Below are 25657 nucleotides of genomic sequence, written 5' to 3' on the forward strand. Positions count from 1 at the left end.
TGAGCTAACAATACCCTCATTGTAAATCATAACTGATTATATTTATATATTATAATAAATAGGGGGTTGGAGCGGTTCAACTCAATACCGTGGGCAATATCCTTCAGCACCCTCGCCACAAGGTTGGGGTAGTGCACCACCACGCACAGCCGCACCGCCTGGTGGCGGTCCACTTGGGCCTCCAAATCAACAGTCGTCTGCCGCAGTGCAATGGGAACAACATCGTTATGGCCCCCAACAGCCTCCACCTCCGCCACAACAGCAGCCGCCATACCAACAACAAGGTCAGCAGCAACAGCCACCGCCACCACAGTGGGCACAAATGGCAGGCACTGCACAGCCACCACCCCAAGCGAGTGCACCTGGCACAGCGTTGCGGCCATCTAGCGGAGGTCCACAGCAGCCACCACAACAACGGCCCGGTATGCCACCACCACCCGCCCAGCAACTGCCTGTTGGCCCGACGTCCAGTCAAAACATGACAAAGCCACCTTTTGTGATGCCACCGCCACCTCAAGTTGGAGGCACAGGTTCTCCTACTTGCGGTCCACCACCATCCATAGCACCACCCAGCACAGTTAATGCGATGCCGTCAGTTATGGGCGCGCCTGTTGCTGGTGTGTCCAAGCCACAGGTGTCCGCCGTAAACGCTGTACCACAAGTTGGCTCTCCCGGTCTACCACAATTACCAGCACAACAGCAGCCCCTACAAGCTCAGCCACAGCAACAGTTTCCAACTCCTGCCGGCACCCAAATCATTAAAAAGGAGATTATTTTTCCGACGGATAGCGTTGAAGCCACCACACCCGTGTTGTATAGACGCAAACGTTTGACTAAAACCGATGTTTGCCCGGTTGATCCATGGCGCATATTTATGGCAATGCGCTCCGGTCTATTAACTGAGTGCACCTGGGCGTTGGATGTATTAAATGTGTTGCTCTTCGATGACACAACGGTACAGTACTTTGGGCTGGCGCACTTGCCTGGCCTGTTAACTCTCCTTTTGGAGCACTTCCAAAAGAATCTCGCAGAGATGTTCAACGATAACGACACGGACGTTGATCATCATAGGGGCGGAAGTCGAAATGCACGTATAGTACAAATCTACAACCGCAAACAAAAACAACAACATGGCATCAACGAAAACGTCGAGTGTAACAATGATTACGACAAATGCAAGTCGTTTCAAATGCCAATAGTTGATGATGACGATGAAGATGAGGGCATTGATCTAGGCCAGATACGTGTGCTACCAAATCCTGAAGAGAGAATAACGTTGCTTTCGCACACACCCAACTACACAATGATGTCGCGTAAGGGCTTGCCAGTACGTCTGCAACCGGCGGAAGATGATATTTTTGTATCGAACAGACAGAAGGAGTGGGACTCAGAGGAAGAGCCTATCTATGAGCAGACAAATGTGACTGAACCCACTGGTTGGAGTTGGACGTATGGTTTTGCGGATCGCAATGCCAAAGATGGCATTATCGACGTGTTCAAGTCGGAAATTATAAACATTCCATTCGCACGTTTCATACGTGGCAGCAACGAAAAGAGCTGTAGTAACAGTATAGGTGCGACCAAGTCGTCAATGAAAACTAATGCAGAAGAAGCGAATAATGCTGGAACCTGTGAAACAAGCAGTAAAGTTGTGAAAAGTGAGCAAATGGAAGACGGAAGCTGTCCGGAGGATAGTAGAGTGGAGCATGCGTTTAACAAAAAGCGACGATTATTCAACAACAGCAACAGTAATAACAGCAGCAAACACGGTGGCTGCGATGGTAGCGGTGCAAAGAGATCTAAATTAAATGACGATGAAATTGCATTTGCGCAACCTGGTCTCATCAAAAAGGAACCCTCAGATGCTGCGCTCGTAGAGAATTCATCAACAGCAACTGATAGCGACTGCCGCGAGGTCGATATGGAAATTGAGTTACTGCCCCAACAACGTCTAGGTAATTGCGGCGGTGCTAGCGTGCCGAAAAACTTTGATCCAATATCGACAGTGCGAGATGCAGCACAGGTGTTGCAGCGTCGGCGTGCATCCACAGTAGAAGAAGAGTGCTATACACGTGACGAAGCCAGTCTTTACCTGGTTAGTGAGTGTCAAGATGCGCTGGCGCGTCGCTGTATTTGCCTGTCAAACATCTTCCGCAATCTGACATTTGTGCCCGGCAACGAAACTCTCTTAGCTAAATCGCGCCGCTTCCTCGCTATCCTTGGCCGCTTGCTGCTGCTCAACCACGAACACTTACAGCGTACGCCGAAGACGCGTAATTATGATCGCGAGGAGGACACTGATTTTTCAGACTCATGCAGTTCACTACAGGGAGAACGCGAATGGTGGTGGGATTATCTAGTCCACATACGCGAAAATATGCTCGTCGCCTTGGCGAATATAGCCGGCCATTTAGAATTGTCACGCTACGATGAGCTCATCGCACGGCCATTGATCGACGGTCTCCTTCATTGGGCTGTGTGTCCAAGTGCGCATGGTCAAGATCCTTTCCCATCTTGTGGTCCAAATTCTGCGCTGTCGCCGCAACGGCTAGCGCTCGAAGCACTGTGTAAACTTTGCGTTACAGATGCCAATGTCGATCTCGTTATAGCGACACCACCGCATTCAAGGCTGGAAAAGTTATGCGCCGTGTTGACACGTCACCTGTGTCGCAATGAAGATCAAGTATTGCGGGAGTTTTCCGTTAATCTGCTGCATTATTTAGCCGCTGCGGATAGTGCTATGGCACGAACAGTGGCGTTGCAATCTCCTTGTATCTCATATCTTGTGGCGTTCATCGAACAAGCAGAGCAAACAGCTTTAGGCGTGGCCAACCAGCATGGAATCAACTATCTGCGCGAAAATCCCGACTCGATGGGAACTAGCTTGGACATGCTACGACGTGCTGCCGGCACGTTATTACATCTAGCTAAACATCCGGATAACCGATCGCTATTCATGCACCAAGAACAACGTTTGCTGGGTTTGGTGATGTCAAATATACTCGACCAACAGGTAGCACTGATTATATCCCGTGTATTATTTCAAGTTTCGCGTGGCACTGGTGTAGGGGGACCGTCGATGATGCCGTCACTGGAATATCGCTTCCAACAACGGCAAACTGATGAGAAAATGACCACAGGTGGAAAGCACAACGCTTCCGGTAGTATTGGCAGCAATGATGTAAAAGTGGAAAATAAAGTGGAAACAGCATCGACTGCAGCTTCAGTAACAACAAATTCGCCACAATCTGCAACAACTGCGGCAACGACACACACCACACCTCATGTAGTAATAAGCGGTATTAAAAGTGAGGAATTACCAGCAACTGCCAACGACTTGAACGATGCCAGCACCATCAACGCAAATGGCAACAACAGCACCAGCAGTGCGAGCAACCACAACACTAGCGACAATAGCAACGATCCAGCGTTTACGCACAAGTTGCCAGCAGCAGCATCTACGCCTACAGTGATGAGCAAGTCTCAAAACGCTTGTGCCACTGTGGATGATAATAGTAATAGTAGTAACGCTCTGGCGCCCGCATCGGCTTTATTGAACGATGTCAGCAATAGCAGTACCAACAGTAACAGTTGCGGCACGGTAAGCAGTAACAGCAATAGTAACAGTATAAGCAGCGGGAACAACAACACCAACAGCAATATGCACATAAAAAATGCGATTGAGAACTCCAACGTGAATGCGCTAGGAGCAATGGCTCCTATGCTGGCTAGTAGTGAAACGAGTCATTTGCAGCCAAATCTGCTGAGCAGTAACGGCAGTGGTAAGAATGTGATCAGCGCACCTATAGCCACTATTAATGCAGCACCACTTACCAATACCAGCAACAACAATGGTAATGGGACGGACAGTCGAACCAATGCGCAGCAATCTGCAGCGTTAACGGGTGCGCCGACGCGATCGCCACCTCCGCCACCACCACCAACGGCAAACGCAGCAGCAGCCGCGGCACCATCCGCACCAACAGCTCCACCAGCAACTACAACAGCAGCAGTTGCGTAGTACATGACGATGTTGCCGACGTTAGCAGCTGTGCCGGCAGTGTCAGTGCAACAGCAGCAGCAGCAACAAGAACACGTGCATATACATGAACAACAGCATCTTGGTATGGATCATCATCATCTACACCACCAGCAGCAACATCACTATGCCCAGCTGGATGGGCACTACCAACAGCAAACGGCGGCGCCATCACCACCACCACCACCACAAACATCTCCGCAGCCACACTACCATCTGCCGCCATACCACTATCACTGGAGCAAGCAGCAATCACCGCTGCAGCCACCAACAGCACATCCTCAACCTCATCAGCCCGAAGATGCACACTAGATGTCTCTGTAAACGTGAATCGTAATTTATTACAACAGAATAACGTTGCATTCGTAGCGAAGTAGAAACTAAAGGTATAACGGTTATAACGTATGTATATGAGCAAAGTCATGCTATAGTTCAATACAAAATGCGGAGATGACTTAGTTGTCACAGTGACGTTTAAGTAAAAAAAAAAAACATTTACCCACTTCGCGTCGCTGCATCTCTCTCCGCCTACAGATGTATATGTATAGAGGAAATAGCAAATAAATTAAATATATACATATATATGATAATGGCGATCAACCCTGTAGATATAGTAACATGAGTAGTATTTAGTTTGTGTAAAGAAAAGTATGTCTCACTTTTTGTATTTTTATTATTATTAATATTATTTTTGTAATATTTTAAGATACTTATAATTTCATACCTATGCTGGGATATAGAGTTAATAGAAAGAAATATCAAACAAACAATTTGACAAAAACATAAACAAATATGCATTACTAACACATGACATAAAGCGACTTAAAGCAAGCTCTACGCTAATGCTAAAAGGAAACGGAAACTGGGTTCAAGAGAACCAGACGTTGTAACATAATCTATACAGAACCGTTGAAATCGAATAAAATTGTAAAGGCTTTCTTGTTGGAACGCATCCAAAAACCAATTATAGCGGTCCTGCATATCAAAAGCGCCGCCCTTTCGTTATAAAATATTTGCAAAATTTTTAATACATATTCGCAGTTGGTTTAGTGTTCGAATTATCAATTAATTGCAGCATTAATTTCGCTGAGGTTGCCACACATACATATGTAAATAGCTCAAAATTATTGCTCTGACTCAATTCTAGTATTAAAAATCTATAATAATTGCTTATTTTCGATAGGTTTCCTTTTTTCGTTTTTTTTCTGTTAATTTTAATTGTTTCTCGTTTTGAAGTGGTAAAACTGCAATTTGTATTTCGAATCACACATGTGATTGGGCGAAAAATACCTTCATATGCTATGTCGCACTGCGCACTTCCCCACAATAAAATTTTCAAATCTAAGACGCGGCATTAAGACAAAACTGATCTAGCTAGGGAAGGAAACTAATTATATAACACAATATTTCCATTATTTATTACAAAAATCTAAAAGTAACGGTATTAAGTGTGCACAGCACGCTACTAGCTTATGGTAATCTTCGTATGTCAATCAAAATAAGAAATTTAATATTGTTTTATCCTTTTTTTTTTTTTTTATTTTTTGCACGTCTTGTTTCTGTTGTAAAATGTTTGTTTGTATACTAGAAAGTAAATTAATTTATAATTTTAAATTGTCCACCTGGCATACACGATTTTCTCTTAAACCTGTAAATATGGTTTCTAAAAATGGTTCTCATCTTAATTTCGCTTACAAACTGTCGCCCAGTCACAATCCCAACATATGAACAAGCGCACATGCCTTAACGAAATATCTTATATATTACTGAGAGCAAATTAAAAATTATACAAAATGCATTTCCTCGATATTGACAACCAATGCAATTTAGAAAATTAATTTCTTTCATATTTATTGATGCTATTTTAAATATATGATTCGTGTATAGTGTGCATATACATATATATATATATGCAAGTATTTTGTGCACATTAACGAGCAAATGGAATGGAATGGAATAAATCTACAAAAACTATGAAAAAGAAATGCAAATGTAAAACTGTGCTTAATATGCAACATAAATGATAGGAAAAATATTAAGTTAATTTCTATAGCTATGTCTAGCTTTTAACTTATTAAATTATATACTATTGTAAAACTACTAAAAAAATGTAATGCAACGTATAATGTGAGTAAAGGATGAAAACAAAACACTGCAATTTCAGCATTAAAAAAAATATCCATATATATGAAAAATGCTTAAAAAATTAACCATAAAACAATTAATGTTAGATGCATATGTATACAAGTAAATATATATAATTGTATATGTAGTAACGTACGTAGCTGTAAATCAATATTGCTTACAACTGATATAAATAAATCTAATATTAAATATTAATTGGATTAAAAAAACTGAAATGAAATCGGAAACGGAAACGTGATAGACGGTGTATAGTGTGTGGTCTAGTGCAATCAGCTTGCAAAATAAATATATATATATATATATACATAAATGTGAAAACGGTAGATTGACAGTTGCGGACGTGTGCTATTTGATTATATCGACACAAACTTACCAGAACTTTCATTATTAGGCTTAGTACAAGCGCAATTCGTTGGAGACTTGCATGTTGAATGAAAAGTGACTGTAATTTGAAGGCTTTAGCTGTTTCATTGATTCAATGCGTCAAGTTGCTACAAACTCAACAATATTTATATTAAGGCAGGATTTAAATAATTTAACGGCTAGCGGTTAACGTTGAATTTAAGTGGGTAGATTGTTGTTGTAAATGATAACTGTCGGTGGCTTAGTTTATAATATTTAAGATACATATGTACATACCATACATACAAACAAACATAGGGAGTAAAAATACAAGCAAAAGAGCTGTTTGATTGAGTAAATGAACAAGAAAAATATAAACGCATAATAGGTAAGCGTGTAAGAAGCAGCAGCAGCTAAGCAACATAAACCTATAAGTTACCGAAGTACGCGCTTAAGAAAAATTAACGAAAACAAAAAAAAAATATGATGTTATATAAAAACTGCAAATGAGAAAATAAATTAACTATGATATCAAGTAACTTATTAGTATTAATAATAAAATACAATAAAAGCATGAATGTGTTAGCATTAGTGAAAGGATTGCTGACTGCATACACATGTTGTTGTGTCAGTAGTTCCTTGTGTTAGTAATACCTATGTGGATATATACAGACAAACAAGTAAGAAACATGTAATTCATGTAAAAAAGAACTACAACAACAAACAAAACAAAATATACTAATTTAACTAAATTTACTGGAACTAGAATTTGCTTACGAATGGACGCATGAGCTGACGTATTTGTTGTTTAATGCACAAATGCGTGTTATATATATATAAATATATATATCTATATATATATAGTGCATACAAACTTACGTTAATACAAAATAATAATAACTTCAACTTAATATAAAATTATAATTTAAAATAAAAGCTGTAAATGTAATGATTTATTGTCAATATTTTTTTAATAAATTATATTTTAAGTTATAATTTGTAAATGTTTAGCAATAACATATTAACTTACATACATAAACTACATGTATTCAATTGTAATACACAATAAAATTAAATGATTAAATGCAAAATACAAAAAAAACACGAATATTTATATACAATTAAAAGTACTTTTGATTAGTTATTGAGAAAATGGCGTATAAAATCTTAACATGAAAACTACAGACTTATGTGTAAAAAAACACTAATTTTCTTACACTCAAGCTCTACAGACATACATACCCAAATAGCCACCAAAATAGACAACTCCCGCTATACGATACAAATTTATGTGCACCAATATAAAATTAAAACTCGAATACATTAAATATGTACACAATTCCATATTAGTGTGTGTGTGTTGTAAATACTATTTTTGTATGTACATATGGATTTATGAAAGCGCGCAGCAGCCGCTGGATATGATTCCTTTACGGAACAAACAACGAATGAAGTCTGATCAATTCTGCTGTACGAAGAGTTAGCAGATAGAAGTCTACACTCGTAATTGGAACCAATCCATATTTGTATTTTTTATATTGATCTTATGAAAATAATGTCTAACGAGATTTAAGTTTTCTGCGTTGCTTCTTTGACGGACAATAACAACGGTTTTTGTTCGCTCGTTGAATGTAACAAATTGTTGGGATAAAAGCTCTTCTTTTTACAATCGAAAATATTCTTTATTAAATAAATTCATTTTAAGCTTTTCTGAACATGGCGCGGAGTGAGTGAATGAGGATATCACTGAAAGATATGCACTAATGTTGAAATATGTTAATGAATCTCTGTGCTGCACTATATTTCTTAAAAATATTTATTTTTTTTAACTGACATATGATAATGATATGATACTATATGTCTAGTGTGGTTAGGGAGACATATGAAATTGATTCGTCATAATTGCGTAATATATTTTTTTCATCCGAAATATTTCTGTGTGGGCGTTTGGTACTCTGAATGGTAAGCTAAATTTTATTATATAACAAAGTACATAAATACAACTAAAAAGTCGATTTTGTTGTTTATTGTTTAAAAAATTACATATGTTTTAGTTTTGTTAATACTTGAATTGAATTAAATAATTGCTTTCCACTTTTTATTTATTTTTATAATATGCATTTTATTTTACATTGTTTTTTTTTTTTTAATTTTAAATTTTTTAGTATTTGTTTTTATACTTAAGGCTCGGTTTGAAGTTACCGCGGTGACCGACTCGCGGAAACACTACCTAAAAAGGAGTAGCGTAGATGTGGTATATAAGTCGTATTTTAATAATTAAAGAAATCAGCTGTAAAAATGTAAATTATTAAAAACACTTAACTTAAGTAATTATAAAACAAATTGAGTGTTAAAATGTTTGTATGCATTTTAAGAATATGTAATATAATAAATGTATAAACAAATAAGCTCTTATGCATGCACAGATGTACACAATATATTTTTTATTAAAAAACTTATTGAATTTAATTTATAATTGCGGCAACTTGGACGAAGTGCATAGATATTTATAACTTCTTCGAATTGTTAATTGATGACTATAAATATTAAGACAAGCGTAATAATATGCTTATGGAGCTGGATAGAAATTGATAAAAGGATATTATTGCATTTATATATTCGAATATGTTTATGAAAATATGTAAATACATACATGCATACATGAAAAAATTTATGTACTTACGAATTACCTAAACAAATATAGGCATTTGCTGTGGATGTGCCTCCTGACAAGCCACAACCAAAAGTATACAAAGCAAATTAAATGTTAAATTGCGCATACGATGAGACAACAATATTTATAGCACTACAACACAAAATTATAAAAATAAAAAAAATATATATATATACATATATTAATACACATACACATATGAACCAATAATTACTTTTAGTTATTTCAATATAATTGATTGATGTATTTTGCATAAATAGAATATTGTTAGTTTGTAAATCTATAAGAAAAAAATAAATTTTAAATTAGATTATATAAAATAAGAAATATGAATTGGTAAGTCCAATACATTAGACAGACATATTCAACACTTGCTTGGAGAAGTACCTCCAATGGGCTTGATGTGAAAAGCTGTGCACTGGTCGTTATGGAGAAATATTCTCAAGTGGTATGTAATTTAATGCAGATATAAAAAAAATAAATTACACAAATATTAAAAACAGATTAAAGCCGAAGGAAATTTGACCAAATCAAATTGTGACGATTGTATTTAGATGTAGTGGTTAGTGTTTTTAGTATTGTAAATGAATGTCACAGAAAAAAACACATAAAAAAAGAAAATTTAACGAAAATTATGCTAATACATAATAATATTAAATTAAATAATTCACAAATCTTAATATATTCAAAATTCAAATTATGTAAACAAATCATAATTAAACAAAATATTCATTAACTGCTAAAAAACGAAACGCAGAAAGAATAATATTAATACAAATATTGTTTATGAAATTCGAGCATTCAAATACGAAGAACATAAACAAAAATTTGAATGGTCTTAAAACTGAAATAAAAAAAAAACTATTAAGTATACTAAGAATTAACGAGAGAAAACTAAACGATTATTAAAAGATGCTGGCATACTAATAAGTGCAGGATATACATACATACTTAATTAAATTAATGAAAAGTAAAATTAAAAAATACTTAATAAACTTAATTATAAAATTACAAGAAAAAAATAATATTGCAAAATAAATTTGTTATCATTTATTAAACACTAAAAATAGGTAAAAGTAATTATATAATGAAACTTATGCAGTATGAGCAACACCAAATTTAATTTATTTATTTATTTTAAATCCAGCTACATTTTTCTTAGATGATTGGTTGAGAGAAATTTTCCGGGCAATGGAGGGTTCTCTGAGAGATTAATTGCTTCATACAGTTTATTAAATATTTGGTCGTTTGTATGACAAGGAGACCCTCGAGGATTTGCCGTTGCCTGCCGAAGACAACCGCCATTCTCATTGTATATACCGTTCCCACGGCAGTCGGGTTTACTTAACCGGAACGTATCCGGATTTTTTTATCCAGCCAAGGACTATCAACTCGGCACAAATCTGCCGCTACAACTAATTGAATATAAGTCAAGTCATATTCCATTATAAGTAGCTGATTACACAAAGGAGAGTACGTGATTTCCTATATAAAAGATGGTATATGTTTATGAGTATAATGAAAACTTATTTCCTAAACAGCTATATACATACGTTTATTTTCATGTATCTTTTCAGTCAGAAAGCATGGACAAAAATAAAATATATGCATAACTTCAGGTTTGTCTCGGCTGTACCTATTGGTACAGACACAAATCAGACCGACATTTATTTTGAAGGCATAACTATATTCGGTGAAAATTACAACTAATCTTTTTTTTATATATATTTATTCAAATAATTCATTTCGGAATAAAAATATCTGAATTTGCGCACAGTTCGAGTAGGGTGATAAAATCATTGCTCATATACACAAATTAATACATTTATAAATCATTACATAATATTTCGAATTATTCTGGGATTTGTGGTCAACACTTATTTGTTTTTCTTGCCTCCACCACGTCGAATGGGAATTTGATCCGTTGCAATTGATCCTTTGTTGTGGTATTTATTTGAAATGCGATTTACAAAATATAAAGCGCAGATGCAGAAGAAAACACTGAAATTTTAATAATATTAATTAATCATATAATAATTAACGTGAATACTTACCAAGTAGTAGCACAAACACGATGGACCACACCGGATGCCACAGTGGCCAAAGTTAGGCAAGTCACAATTTCTGGTATAAATTTTGCTTGAAAATCATGACCAAATACAAGCATTTCCATATTCGATACAGCAGTTAGGGCAAAGACAAAAAGCCACGAACCAATGAAGCCCCCAACGATTGTATTCATTTGAGTAGCCGTGATCCAACTGGAGTAAAAGCGCATAGTTGCGAATATCACCAAACTCAGTATACAGGATATCACGGTCGAAACAAGATTACTGCTCCCACTCTTTGTTTCCGCACCTGATTTAGTGAATATGTGAAAAAGTTCAGCATCAGCAATAATTTAGTATTTAAAGGGCTTACTCATTTTTGTAATTATATTCGAAATTTTAATAATTCTTGATAGTAGAACAAAAAATGTATACGTTGAAATTTATCAAAAGCCGACACTAATTCCACTAAAAAATCAACAAACCACAGGGATGTATTCACAGAAGCAGAGTGTGGACCGCATTACAGATGTCCGACAGAGTCCGTATAACAAAATTTGGTTTCCTCTTGTGCAAGTAATAACCCATAAAATCATAACTCTTTACGTTGCGCTTTAGAATGATATTAAAGAAATATTTAAATTCATTTAAAATGGGTGATGCTTAAAGTTGCCTGTCATTTCTATATTAACATAATGAGATATGGTAAATAAATGAAATATTAATTATACAGCCGAGATGTTGAAATAATAATATACATTTTTCGATATGCAATGTGGCAGCATTCCATTAACACAGATAAACAGATGTTTGTTGCATAGAAAGCTCCGCATGCATACCTGTTATAAGCTCAAATTCAATGGAAATATCAATTCCATTCATTGTGCTTTACTACACATTCGTTGAAAATCCAAAATCCATAGATGTGAAGAAAATTTGTGTATTTCACATTCAAAATTAAGTTTGTAGAGTATCATAGAAACTAATAAATACAAAAATAAGCACAAGTCCCTAATTAAGTGAAATACCAATGAGGTAATAAACTTTTGAATGAATTGTGCTGATAGTTGTGTTGAAAAAGTGAAAATTTTTAGGCAAATTTTATCAAGATATTTGCCATTTTCTGCTTCTTTCTGTACCCATTTTCCTTATATCGTGTATACCCCTCTCTTTGTGCAAATAATAAGAAGAAAAAGTTCTCCGTTGGAAAAGTCTTCCATTGCGAATTATAAAATTTGCGCTGGAATTTGTATTTGTGTGAAAAGGCAGCAGAAGTGAGCTAAATAAGAGATGTTGAGAAAATAAGAGTAAGATGAGATGATAATATAATTTCATACTTCCAAAACTTAAAATTTACTTAAAGTTTGAAAAACACTCATAAAAAATATATTTAATGTGAAACAATTAATGTGTGTCTATGAAAATATTTAAATATTGGTGGAAGATAAATAGATGAAACCGTGATCATGTACATATGTATATATACAAGAAAAGTGAAATTTTAGAATTTAAATATAAGTTGAAAAACCAAATTATTTAAACTAGTATAATACCATTTAATATTTTGGATTTTTTTCAAATGTGCAAGTTATCAATATGATAATAAATATTGAGTAAGGGAATGTGTTAGTAAATCACTACGCGCGTAAATAGGATGGGGAATTGGAAGTACGACTACAATTCCTTCCGTTCTTTTTTCACTATGCTACCTATTGCTTTCTAATATACCAACAATAGAAACACCAAAGAAGAAGAACGTCAAAACTTTTAGAAGGCAGCTAATAAACCAGAAAGAAAACTTGCTACGTGAATATCTAGTTCTCAGTCAATCAAGTTATCAAGAGCAAAAATAAGGCCACAAACAAGACCCCAAAGTATATGATAAAATGTAAAGACTGAAAAATACTAAGTATAGTAAATCTAGCTACAAAAGAACGAAGGAACACAAGTGCACACATATCTATAAACAGTATACATATGTATGTACATTGGAATTTGCATTTTTAGCAAATAGGTCCCAGACACAAGAAAGGAATTATAATTTACAATATTAAAAATAAAAATGAAAGAACAAAAAACACGGCAAAAATCCATTAAACGGAAGTTCATTTTTTTATTAAAAAAAGTCACTTCTGATTTATGCACAAAGAGAGGAATATGTTAAAACCCAACAGTTCACTAATTAAACAAATATGTAATATGTCTTTCAGCAAATTCGAACTACAGCAACAGTAATCGTGTATCAAAACACCATGATTTAATTCATTCATAACTGCAAAACAGAAAAAAAATTAATTATTTTAACAAAACAATAGCCACGCATAATATACGAGAAGTGTTGCGAAAGGCGAACTTGAATTGACATTAAATGGCCGAAGTGGTCAACAATAGCACAAACAAACTAAAGCAACAACAACGACAGTGTCATCAGCTGCAGAGGCATAAACATAAATGTGTAATTAGTTGAATTACACACACACGCACACAATAGAAAAATAAAATAATTTTTAAAAATTTAATGTTTTTGGAAGTTAACAGGACTATAGTAGTTGAAGTAAATAAACAAAAAGTGCATAATAAAACAAAAGCAACCTGTAAAAGCGAAAAAATTACCGCAACAAAAAAGTAGTTAAAAGCATGAAATTCATTTCACAAAATAGTATAACTTAGCAAATTTTGCAGTCCGAAAAACGTTGAATAAACATTGTTGATCGTGTACCAAAGGCGCACGCGCCCACTAATTTACACGTTAACAGCTATATATTATTGCGAGTGTGCGTGTGTGTGTTTATATAGAAAGCTGTTCGAGCACACATTGGATTTCCGTCTCAGCTATAGTCATCTGTACAATAGCATAATCAGTTGCAAAAGTGACCAATTTCAAAATCCTTACTACGTATTAATTTATGACGTTTAAAAAAAGTTAACCAAATCATTTTTGAAGTGAACTATCGTGTCATCTAGTCAAAGTGAGCAGAATCCCAAAATTTTTGTTTCGACATCGACATCGTTCCCTCACTTACGCAAAAACCTTCCACAGTCCATTTATCCTTACTAAAGCATTTGAATTAACATTACACACGCGATGTTTACTGGAAAATTACAACTAAAAGTGTGTGAGGCGATTGGTTTGCGACCAACCGACTTTCAAAAGCGCCACAATTTGGCATTTGGAAAATTAGCAGATGATCAACCGATCGATCCTTATATTTCCATTGATGTTGATGATAATCATTTTGGTAAGAGCAATATAGTAATTTAGTTTCTACAAGCATTTGTTGTTCAAATGTTTTTATAGATGGTAAATCAGTATAAATTTTATTCGTAAACTTATGTATTATAGATTTTTAGGATGTTGATTTTTTGTTTAAGTTGCATATTTAACCCGCAATATTTAATATATTTTTTTCTTTATTCAGTTTTAATACTCCAAATAAGAAATTATTATCTCTTAGTCATTATACGAGTATAATATATAATCGTAATATAAATCGCAATTGAAATTAAAAAACAAAGTAGTCGTTAAAAACAATGAAAGAAGTATTTTTTACATTTTGTTTGATTTTAACCTGCAATTAAAATATCAATTTTATTATTTTGCATTTTTATTAGATCGCTCGACAACGCGGCCGAAAACATTTGATCCAATATGGAATGAACAATTCATACATGATGTGACTAATGCAAAGAACATTAACTTGACGGTATTTCACGATGCAGCACTTCCACCTGATGACTTTGTCGCCAATTGCCAAATACCTTTCGAAGATATTATGCAAAATGAAGCAGGTGTGCTTGATCTATGGGTAAGCATTATTATGCGTGCAACTATCTTTTCTTATTTAGTTTAACTATATTTACATTACAGGTGAACTTAGAGCCACAGGGTAAACTACATATTATAATCGAATTGAAGAACCGAGTTGGTATGTATTTTGGCAATTTATTTAATTAATTATTACTATTTTAATAGATTTAATAATAGATTCGAATAAAGATGTGGTTGAAGTGGTTCAGGCGGTCACCCAAAACAAGGAATTCAAAGAACGCGCTGGATTCAATCGTCGACGCGGTGCAATGAGACGACGTGTTCATCAGGTTAGAAGCGATATAAGATTGTGTTGTTAGTCTTATTTTTTATAGTTGTTGTAAAAAAAGAATCACTAATTATGAAGTTGAAAGTTTATTTTTTAAGCTAAAATATTTATTAAAAATTATTTATATATATTTATTTATTAGGTAAATGGACATAAATTTATGGCAACTTTTCTGCGACAGCCGACTTTTTGTTCACATTGCCGTGAATTTATTTGGTAAGTGTATATGCTTGATAAAAATTAAATCGAAATATTCAAAATCACACAATCATCCTGCTACAACTCTCATACCTTTTTATTTGTATATTCATACCAGTGAATAACTGTATTGATTTTACTTTTCACATTTTGGTTATTGAAGTATCATTGATAATTTAATTTGATCACTTTACCTTTAATATTTATTATTATCCTCTTTTCACAACTATTTAGTATATTAGAATGTATTTTGGGTAAAATTTTGGAAATACTTTTAATAATTACATTTATATTTTAGTTGATATTCTTATATTAAATGTTTTATGTTTTATTTGTTTGGTGAGAACATTTCTACATGCATTTGGGTGTAGTTTGGAGCAGACATAAAAATTTATGAGATTCGCTTCTAATGACATATAAAAGTTCATTCTCTGCTTTTTCATTTTTTTTCATCCGGTTGCAGAGTAATAATTTGCACTTTATTTTTAATTACGGGAAATATGAACTGCTTAATTGATATATATATTTTTCAGTATTTACTTTCACTTCTAATTTAATACTGCGGGTTTTGCGTTTATGGATCATTATATCTATTTGATCAGTTTTTTTTTTATTTTTGTACATCATCTCTTAATATTAATCTATATTCACATATATACAAGCTACGGAAATTTTTTGCCTTTGCAGGGGAATTGGTAAACAAGGCTATCAATGTCAAGGTATGTGTTCACATGCAGCAACAACAACAACTACATACCCGGTATTCGTACTCGTCATTGCATTTGTACTCGTTTTCCAAACTTTAAACAAAAATAACAAAAAGGAATCAATTGTTGAGTCTCGAAAAAATTCTCACATAGAACTTACATTTTACATTGTCACACACAAATATGAACATACATACAAGCAATAAATACTTAAATTCACTTATAAACACGTATTTACAAAAAAAAAAAAAACATTAGATAAATAAAAGTTGCCTTACATTTCTATTTGATAACTAAATATGTACGTATGTATGTGTTTGCTACATTCAGCATAACAATCAGCTATTACACAAACATCTCATGCTCACATTCCTACATAAATACTACATATCCTTCTTTACATGCATAATATTTTAGGCCACTCTACTCAAATTGAATGTTGATGGTGTTGATTTTCATTGTTCGCTGCTCAAGCTAGCTATATAAAAATCCGTTGCTTTTTACTTATTATTATTTGTATATACATACATACGCACATAAATTGTAAATTTCACTTGTTATTGCTTTTGCATTTTTGCAACTCTTACTATTCTCCTCTTGACACTTTTGTTTTTTGATCCACCTGCTGAGTGACCTGCACTGTTGTCTAGGCATATTGTTGTTGTTGCTATAGTCGGTGTAGTTTTGCATTCAATCAATTTAATCATTAACCAAGAGTCAATCAAACAACCAAACGTGCCAATCAACTAAGAAAACAAACGATAAACCACCATTTATTTATTATATCCCAATGGCTACATCTACCCCTGTCTCTATATATATTTATTTTCATTTATTACATGTATTTTAGTTGCACTTTCATTGATGTTTCTTATATACTTTTCTATTATTATGTAAATGCATATTGCTTTGTTTTATAAAATTAATTTATTCTACAAACATAATAAAAGTGCTTTAATGTCGTGTCTTTTTCGTATAATCACATTTATTTTTATATATAGTATGTACACACATTTTTATTTCTAATTAAATACAAACATAAAATCGTATAGCTTGATTTGTGCTTGTTTATTAATAACTTGATAAGCAAATAACGTCTCAAACATTGTCATTTACTGTAAAATTTATTGAAATTGAAATTTTATACAATTAAATTATTGTGTTGTTATAAGAAAATATGTATAATAGTATAAAAAATGTTATGCGCCTGCAGCTATGCTATATTTTGTTTATTGCAAAAGAGTAATGTCTCAGAGCCGATATTATTGTTATATGAACCGTTATGCAGTTAAATGTTTTTCAAAGTCATTGCTACATAACATGACGTTCTAAGCTATCCAAGTGAGGTTCCTTTTAGGATCGACCTCTTAACCTAACCTACTAAATAACATTTCAGAAAAGTTTTGGAAAGCTGTATACATTTGTTGTCTGTTATACTCGTAATTGAGTTGGAAAGCAGGAAATACATTATTTTTAATGCATCGTGTTTTTCTTAAAGCAAGCATACTCCTAAGTGTTATGCACCTTTCTCACAGTCAACAGTAGTTCATAGTGCGTTGCTTTTCAAGTCCTTTTTGATACGATTAAATAAAAAATGTATAGAAATTATATAACTAAACTTTTTACACATCATTTTTCAAAGTTAAATGTTTATGTATTTTATAGTTTTAAATTTAATTTAAAAGGGTCAATTTTGCTAACAAAATACATACATACATATATGTGCAGTAATAATGCAGCTCACACATTTCTGTATATTAATGATAAATTTTGTGTGTTTAAATGTATAATGATTGTTTTACCATATATAACGGTTGCAATATATCAAGTCACAAATGGTAAATAAGCTTAGCACAAAATAAATTAACAATATTACTTGAAAATAGTTTTTTATCTACTACATCAGCACACATATTAAAAAAAAAGTGTTAAAAAAACCCAACTAGGCTGTAAATTGGAAAACTGAATAAAAAAAATATATTTGTTTTTAATACGATTATTAATTGAGTTTTTGCTAAAAAAAAAAACAAAAAACTGACACACTTTATAATTGGCGACTTTGTAAAGTGCCTTTCGCAAAGAAACTGCAGCCTATTTGCGTGTTTTATGTAATCGAATCGATTATAATTACTATAAATAACATATGTTTGTGTAAAATGTACAAAAATTGTCCGTTAACAACTACTCATAAATGTACAATATAGTTTTGTCCTCATATCTTCTCCAATTTAACCCATACATTGAGCATTTTCTTCAAAGTTATTAGTATATATTTTTTTATTGCATTCACCATTCTAGTGTGCACCTGTGTTGTACATAAGAGATGCCATAGCTCCGTGGTCACCAAATGTCCAGGCATGCGCGAAGAGGTAATAAAAAAAACTCCATCCGATTTTCTATATACACAGTAATCTTATAACTATCGCATTTTCTTGATGACTTCTACAGCAAAACACTATGGAAATGGCACCAGCTGGTCAACGTTTCAATGTGAATGTGCCGCATCGCTTTTTAATGCATAATTATAAACGTTTTACTTTTTGCGATCACTGTGGTTCACTCTTGTATGGTCTGATTAAACAGGGTCTACAGTGTACCCAATGTAATATGAATGTGCATAAGCGCTGCCAAAAGAATGTAGCCAATACCTGTGGCATAAATACAAAAGAAATGGCCGAAATACTCAGTTCGTTGGGCATTTCGCCGGATAAGCAGGGGCAACCACGCCGTTCCAAGGTCTGTGATGCATTATAGTTGCACAAAAATATTAATAAATAATAATTTTTTTTTTTGCAGTATTTAAATCAACCAGGTGGTGATGATAATTATAGTTTGAGCGATCGTAGTGATCAGGGTACGGAAAGCAGCACTTCCACACGAAGTTCGATGATATCGGAACGTTCGGTTACAAGCGCTTCGACTGCCATGACCGGACTAAGCGCCATTACAGGGCAATATTTTGATTCTCGTCCAGGAAAGACTTCTTTGTCGGATTTTAATTTCATAAAGGTATTGGGTAAAGGCTCATTCGGCAAAGTAATGCTGGCCGAAAAAAAGGACACCGAAGAGATTTATGCGATTAAGGTGTTGAAAAAAGATGCCATTATACAAGACGACGATGTTGATTGCACAATGACGGAGAAACGTATACTAGCTTTGGCCGCCAATCATCCATTTTTGACAGCATTACACTCCTGTTTTCAGACTAAGGTGGGTACCTGAAAATCAAAGAGTTTTTTGTTAAGGAATAAGTATTTGCTAACTACAAAATAGTTGTAAATATTAGGCAAAAAATAATGGGATTATGCTCGGAAGGATAATTTATCTGTATATCTAGTGCTGCAAAGCACTACAAAAATCGTTACAGTTCGGTTCAATGGTTCGAACCACACAGAAAATACTCTTACCGGTTGAAGAACCGATTTATGGGTATCACTAAACTAGGACTCGGTTCGGTTCAAATGGTTCAGTTTTCTATTTGTTCGTGGTTCGGTTCAAAACCCGTAAAAAGAAATGGTTCGGCTTAATTTAATCAATATTTTATTTTATTATTATATATATTAATCAAACCACATTTCTCTTTGAATAATCTTGCCACAAATTTGCTATAATACTTTAAGGTTAAGGTTTTCTATTATAAATTCAAAATCAGCCCTTCCAGTGATCTTTTCAGAAAGGAGGCTGCGAAGAAAATAGAAATCTGTTGTCCTTTGAAAGTTTAGTTTTAGTGAATTGTATATTATATTTTATATATTTATACACATTCGATATATTGTGTTTTCAGGATCGTCTATTCTTCGTTATGGAGTATGTGAATGGCGGTGATTTGATGTTTCAAATACAGAAGGCACGCCGCTTCGAGGCCGCACGAGCTGCTTTCTATGCCGCCGAAGTAACGTTGGCTCTCCAATTTTTACACTCCCATGGTGTTATTTATCGCGATTTAAAACTGGATAATATCCTATTAGATCAGGAGGGACACTGCAAATTGGCCGATTTCGGCATGTGTAAGGTAATTCGTTTAGATCCAAGTTTCACTAACTATTCATTTCAATTATATAATTATGTAATAATTGTTGTAAACAATTAATTTTATATAACATTTCATATCTAGGAGGGTATTATGAATGGTGTTTTAACAACCACATTTTGTGGCACTCCTGATTATATCGCGCCTGAGATACTAAAAGAGCAAGAATATGGAGCGTCGGTCGATTGGTGGGCACTCGGTGTGCTCATGTACGAAATGATGGCCGGTCAACCACCGTTCGAGGCTGACAACGAGGATGAATTATTCGATTCAATTATGCACGACGATGTATTGTACCCGGTTTGGTTGTCTAGAGAAGCTGTGTCCATTTTAAAAGGTATTAATTGAGCAAAATAACTGGATTATGATTTTTTATAAATAATAATTTCTCGTTTTCTAAGGATTCCTAACGAAAAACCCCGAAACCCGTCTTGGGTGCTCTGGTGATGAGAACGAGATACGTAGACATCCATTTTTCGGTAAATTAGATTGGGATGAACTAGAAAAGCGTAATATTAAACCACCTTTTAGACCAAAAATGGTATACAACAATTGAAAAAAGTTCTAAAACTTTTTTATAATTGCAATTTGTTTTTGTTTATATCTCACTAAAATAGAAAAATCCTCGGGATGCCACCAATTTCGACACAGAGTTCACGAAAGAGGAACCAGTACTCACACCAGTTCCCAACGATGTTATACGCTGCATTAACCAAGATGAATTCGCTGGATTCTCATTTGTCAATCCAAAATTTGGACCAGAGCGTAAAGTATTTTAAGCCGGTTTTTAATGGGCACGCGTCCGAAGGGTTAAACTTTTATGGGAAAAGCTAAGAAACAATGCAAAACTCTTGCACATTCAAAAAAGCGACGAAAACTACTACTACTATTGTGTTTGTTCTTTTTTTATTATGTGTACGTATACACTCGAACATACACACATGTACACAGAATGCCACAGACAGGGCCGCCAGTTGGAACAAATTTATTTATTTTTTTACTTTATTTATTTTTAATTTACGACGACATTGATTGCATGAGAAAAGTGTATATGTGTGAATACCTGTGTGCTATATTGTTTTACGCTGTTAATTAATGTGCAGCTACGATTTTTAAAATTGAAATTCGCGAAAAGTGAAGTAAAATAAAAAACAAATATGCTTATATTGTTAACGCAACAAACTCTACTCGTAGTATTCGTTAGGCAAAAATTAAATCTAATAACTAATAACCGTAGGACATTTTGTTGAAAATAACAAAAACAATACAATAACGTGAAGGAAGCAGTGGTAGAAAATATGAAAACAAATAACCAGGACATAACTGAAAACAAACAAAAAAGAAATTAATACAATTTGCTAACTTGTGTTTAGACATTATAAAATATAAAGCGTGATACTAACATTGTATTATTTTTAAAATTACTGGCCATCAAAGGATTGTAAATAAAAATACTTCCTTTTTAAGAATAAAGTCACAGGGTAAGCATTAGCAAGAAGAAGCACTTTTCGTTTAGCCAACTGAAAACACCTAAGCATATACCAAAGATTTTAAAAATTGTTGCGGTTTTTCATGCTCATTGGCTAACGGATACATACTAGTATTACTGCTAATGTGTAGATTGTGTATTATTTAATTAGTGCTTAAAATAAAGGGAGCAAAAAAGAGATCACATTTTCCAATCCAATTACTAACGTCAAATATTTTTTATTTCCATAAATTTAATCTACAAAATTTTGTGTAACCTGTTATATTCTTGAAACATTTTGCACAAGGTATTCTTAAAAATGTTACGCTTTAAATTTATATATATTTTTTCAACAAAAGGAGAAGTCTATTTTCTTCAATATTCATAAACGATTTTCGATGACGAATAATGTTAAAAATATTAATGAAATCGCGTTCTAGTTCAGATAAATATAAAAATTCGCAACTAGGCACATGTTCTTATTGCAAGTTTGCTTAGATACATCCATACATTCATACATATATATGTACATATATGTTTGTACTTAAATGTATATGTGTATGTATATGTATGATTCGCTAACAAATAATGAGCATTAGCTGCTTGCCTTGCATTATAACATTGGTTACGTTTATGCTTATGTGTTGATAAACATTCAACGAAATGCATTTTAGTTAATGTAATTATTTATTTTACTTATTATTGTTAATTGATGTTGTTTTCAATTCTATAAAATATCGAATGTTAAGTACCATTCGTCAATCTAGTCAAAATGAGTTTAAAAACGTACGCACAAAACGTACACACAAAAACATGCATAAATGAGTAGATAATAATTGTTATGTAAATGCATTTGAAATACCTACATATTGGTTGAACAATTTTATTTATAATTTTAGTTCTTAAAATTGCAAAGATGAATTTAATTTAGTACATTATTATTATTTGTTTTTAATTCTAAGTATTTCCATTGCTTTAAAAGCCATATGAACCAGTAGAATTTTTTCATTAGTATTCTCAATTTATTACAACAACTTGTATTGCAAGAATATAGTTTACAACCGGAAACGTGACGAACGCAATTTGGCGAAATAAACTGCGTATCTCGAACATTTACTACTCTTTCTTATCGTAACATTGTAAATTTCGAAATGAGTCTAAAAATTCAACAAAATAATTATTTGTTGCCCCATAAGTTTACGCATAAATAAACGAAGAGTGTTGCAAACAGTCAAATTTATATGTGTTTTATGCTTTTATTTCGTGCCATGGCGAAACACTCTCCGTCAATGAGTTTAAAAGCCTGCAAGTACTAAAGTTTTTCATCAAAGATATTGTCAAATATTGTATGAAAAATATTTATTTGAAAATTGTTAGGGACGACTTCTGCCTCGTTTATTATTTAAAAACATTATTTAATCCGTAGCGATTGTTTTTGCTTTTATTTGTTGTTTTTACCTACAATTTGCTTTTTAAATAAAAGTAAGTAATTACTTTATAGCGGAATAGTTGGCAGCGTTATGTATTTTTGTTTCAACTATATATATTTTAATGTAGGTACGCACAAATATAAAATGAAGTTGAATTTAAAAAAAGTATTAAAATGATATTATCAATTGTTTGTTCTCGTTTGGTGTATTTATAAAATACGGGCTAACAGTTTTAACCTAGTTTATTTTATATATTCTAAGTACAACAAATAAAATTAAATAAAACTTTCAATTTTCCTCGCTTGCAAAGTTTTTTTTATAAGCTTTTGTTGTAAAATGTAATGAAAATTATTTAAAATTTTGGTATGTATTGTAATAATTACATTTGTATATTGTCCTATAATTGGAGACAGCGAAACGAAATAGTATCACGGATAGCAAATTGTAATGCCAATAATAACAATGTTATTAATAGTTTAAATAAAGTTTGTGAACTGCAAATAACTCAATAAGTTTGCATGAAAAAAAAATTAGAAAAAATAATATTAAAAGGTAAAAAGAAAGAAGAAAAAAAAACAAATATTGCAAAAAATATATTTAATTTTATATACGAAGCATTGTGTATTATAAAAAAATTCTCAAGAAAACGGTTCCAGCAAAACAAATATCATAATATAACATAACATAATGAAAGTGTTTTAAAAGCTATAGCTATTATTGAACACAATAAAAATGTATGCATAGACAACCACACTTATGCGTGCATATGTATATACATATGCAAATATTTTAGCTGAGACAGAAAACAACCATTTAGGACAATTGTGAATGTTGCGTCAGCACCTACATTACACATTTATATGCCTATATAGAATAAAAACCAAACCGCAAACAAAAAACTATTAATTGTTATGCAAAGAAACACTATTGGGCAGTTGAATTGAAACGCAACAAACCAAATATTATAATGTATGTTATCTAATCAAAAACCTGTTTAACAAAAGCGTCGTTTAGCGGTTATGAATTTTTGGTTTTAAAGAAAAAGTGAAACAAAATAAGTTAATGCTAATGAATAATATGATAATAAAATAACAAAAAAACAAAAAAACCGACATAAACACAGCTAACAAGCGTGTGTGGCGCAAGGAAAACTGTATCTTCAAACATCAAAACAGAATATGTATGTATAATTTAAAACCAAAGACTCAAAATAAATACAACTACTTGCATACACATTTAATTATATAATTTTATGTACAACATAGCAACATTATTAATAACATATAAATAAATAAAGAAGAATACAATTACAAAAAATAAGTACTAAAAACGGAACAAAACCATTACTTCGCACATAAACGGGTGGCGCAAATGTATTTCTACATTATATATATGTACTTACATATTTGCACCGATTCAGGTATGATATAGCATCTTAGACATTGCAATGCTCTGCAAAGAATTTGCAATGGTTCAGGGATAATGTTATGGCATGATAGCATTTAAAAATTGTATATGTATATATATTTTTATTTCATTACTCCAAATTTAGTTTCAATGCATAAAACCATAATCATTTTAATAGATTTGGCAGTTTAACGAATATGTTATGTATATTGTGAGCGCAATTCATTAATATTTCTATTAGTTGAGTTCGTGTATTTCGTGAGGGAGTTATACAGGTTATGACTATGTAGAGATATCACAAAAGATTTGAAGGCTTTCTAAGCGCTTGTAAAATGCTAAAATAAAAGCGACATCATAATGAAGTATTAGCAAAAGATAATAGTAATTAATGAGCCAGCGGCATAGTAAGCCATTCTGAAAAGCGGAAATAAATATTAAAAATGCTCCAAATGATAAAAAAAAAAATATAAACAAAGTTAGCAAAATTTAACACACACACACAAGTAATTCATATGTTATATGTATATGCTAAAAGAACCAACCAAAAATAATAATAAAAAATTAACGATAATTGCGTAGATTGAACATATAGCCACGCTGAACAGCAAAACAACAAAACAAAAATCTTAACAACCGATACTAGTAAATTTAATATATACATACATATAAATATATGTGGTTTGAGGCAGTAAAAATTTGTAAAAATTCAATAAAAATGTAATGCAAATGAAACTCAAATGAGAAATGTTAAATAATTAGATTATTAGGTAGATAAAATGTTTTGATCGAAACAATATAAATACTTAACAATGAAAGTGAGAAAATCGTAACCAATTGTCAGTGCCGCTTTCTATGTTGTTTGACAATTATCTAAAAATCGAGAAAAACCTGAAACTTGAAAAACTTCTGCGCGCCGAAATGTATGCAAACATAAAAAATATCACACGTATGTTTTCTATATTTTCAGAATTTAACACATTTCTAAATATGCTACATATATATATAAGTCAATTGATTTGAATTTTGTTCCTCCGTTTTTGCGAAAAACTTTTATTAATCACATTCAGTGAAA

General features: G+C 32.9%; 3 protein-coding genes across 18 annotated transcripts in view; 2 read left to right on the top strand and 1 right to left on the bottom strand.

Annotated features, from left to right (window-relative positions):
* The window catches only part of LOC105231571 (trithorax group protein osa), an 89185-nt gene extending 82806 nt beyond the window's left edge, over positions 1-6379 (top strand). For 13 of the 14 annotated variants that reach the window (XM_011212938.4, XM_011212939.4, XM_049461160.1 and 10 more), the window contains one exon: positions 63-6379. In XM_011212938.4, coding sequence (XP_011211240.2) covers positions 63-4021 — 3959 coding nt within the window. In that variant the 3' untranslated portion in view covers positions 4022-6379. The remainder of the gene's footprint in view (positions 1-62) is intronic. The other variant, XM_049461170.1, reaches the window with a different exon arrangement.
* A 2269-nt stretch (positions 6380-8648) lies between these two features.
* On the bottom strand, positions 8649-11782 carry LOC105231570 (protein KRTCAP2 homolog). The gene is made up of 3 exons (XM_011212930.4): positions 11622-11782; positions 11255-11558; positions 8649-11201 (listed from the first exon to the last, which is right to left on the bottom strand). Exons 1-3 carry the CDS (start codon positions 11623-11625, stop codon positions 11078-11080), a joined length of 432 nt encoding a protein of 143 aa, XP_011211232.2. The 5' UTR covers positions 11626-11782; the 3' UTR covers positions 8649-11077.
* A 341-nt stretch (positions 11783-12123) lies between these two features.
* On the top strand, positions 12124-23754 carry LOC105231569 (protein kinase C). Of its 3 annotated transcripts, none has more exons than XM_049461174.1 (14): positions 12124-12283; positions 13459-14487; positions 14861-15054; positions 15117-15174; positions 15222-15346; positions 15488-15561; positions 16231-16262; positions 18549-18619; positions 18699-18986; positions 19047-19460; positions 20035-20262; positions 20365-20617; positions 20682-20821; positions 20898-23754. In XM_049461174.1, the coding sequence occupies exons 2-14, from the start codon at positions 14334-14336 to the stop codon at positions 21057-21059; spliced, it is 2193 nt and encodes a 730-aa protein (XP_049317131.1). In that variant the 5' UTR covers positions 12124-12283; positions 13459-14333; the 3' UTR covers positions 21060-23754. The 3 variants fall into 3 exon arrangements, with proteins under 3 accessions (XP_049317131.1, XP_049317132.1, XP_049317133.1); XM_049461175.1 differs by having other exon boundaries at positions 15234-15346; XM_049461176.1 differs by lacking the exons at positions 12124-12283; positions 13459-14487; positions 14861-15054; positions 16231-16262 and having other exon boundaries at positions 15148-15174; positions 15234-15346.
* Positions 23755-25657: the final 1903 nt, after the last annotated feature.

This window comes from Bactrocera dorsalis, unplaced genomic scaffold (assembly GCF_023373825.1).
Source record: "Bactrocera dorsalis isolate Fly_Bdor unplaced genomic scaffold, ASM2337382v1 BdCtg011, whole genome shotgun sequence".
NCBI lineage: Eukaryota > Metazoa > Arthropoda > Insecta > Diptera > Tephritidae > Bactrocera > Bactrocera dorsalis.

Excerpts from the sequence above, each read along its gene's own strand:
- LOC105231570 (XM_011212930.4), bottom strand. Across the intron at positions 11,202-11,254 it reads CGTGTTTGTGCTACTACTTG|TGTTTTCTTCTGCATCTGCG; the intron begins GTAAGTATTCAC and ends TTAAAATTTCAG.
- LOC105231569 (XM_049461174.1), top strand. The coding sequence starts at position 14,334 with ATGTTTACTGGAAAATTACAACTAAAAGTGTGTGAGGCGATTGGTTTG. Across the intron at positions 15,562-16,230 it reads CATTGCCGTGAATTTATTTG|GGGAATTGGTAAACAAGGCT; the intron begins GTAAGTGTATAT and ends TTGCCTTTGCAG. Across the intron at positions 19,461-20,034 it reads ACTCCTGTTTTCAGACTAAG|GATCGTCTATTCTTCGTTAT; the intron begins GTGGGTACCTGA and ends TTGTGTTTTCAG.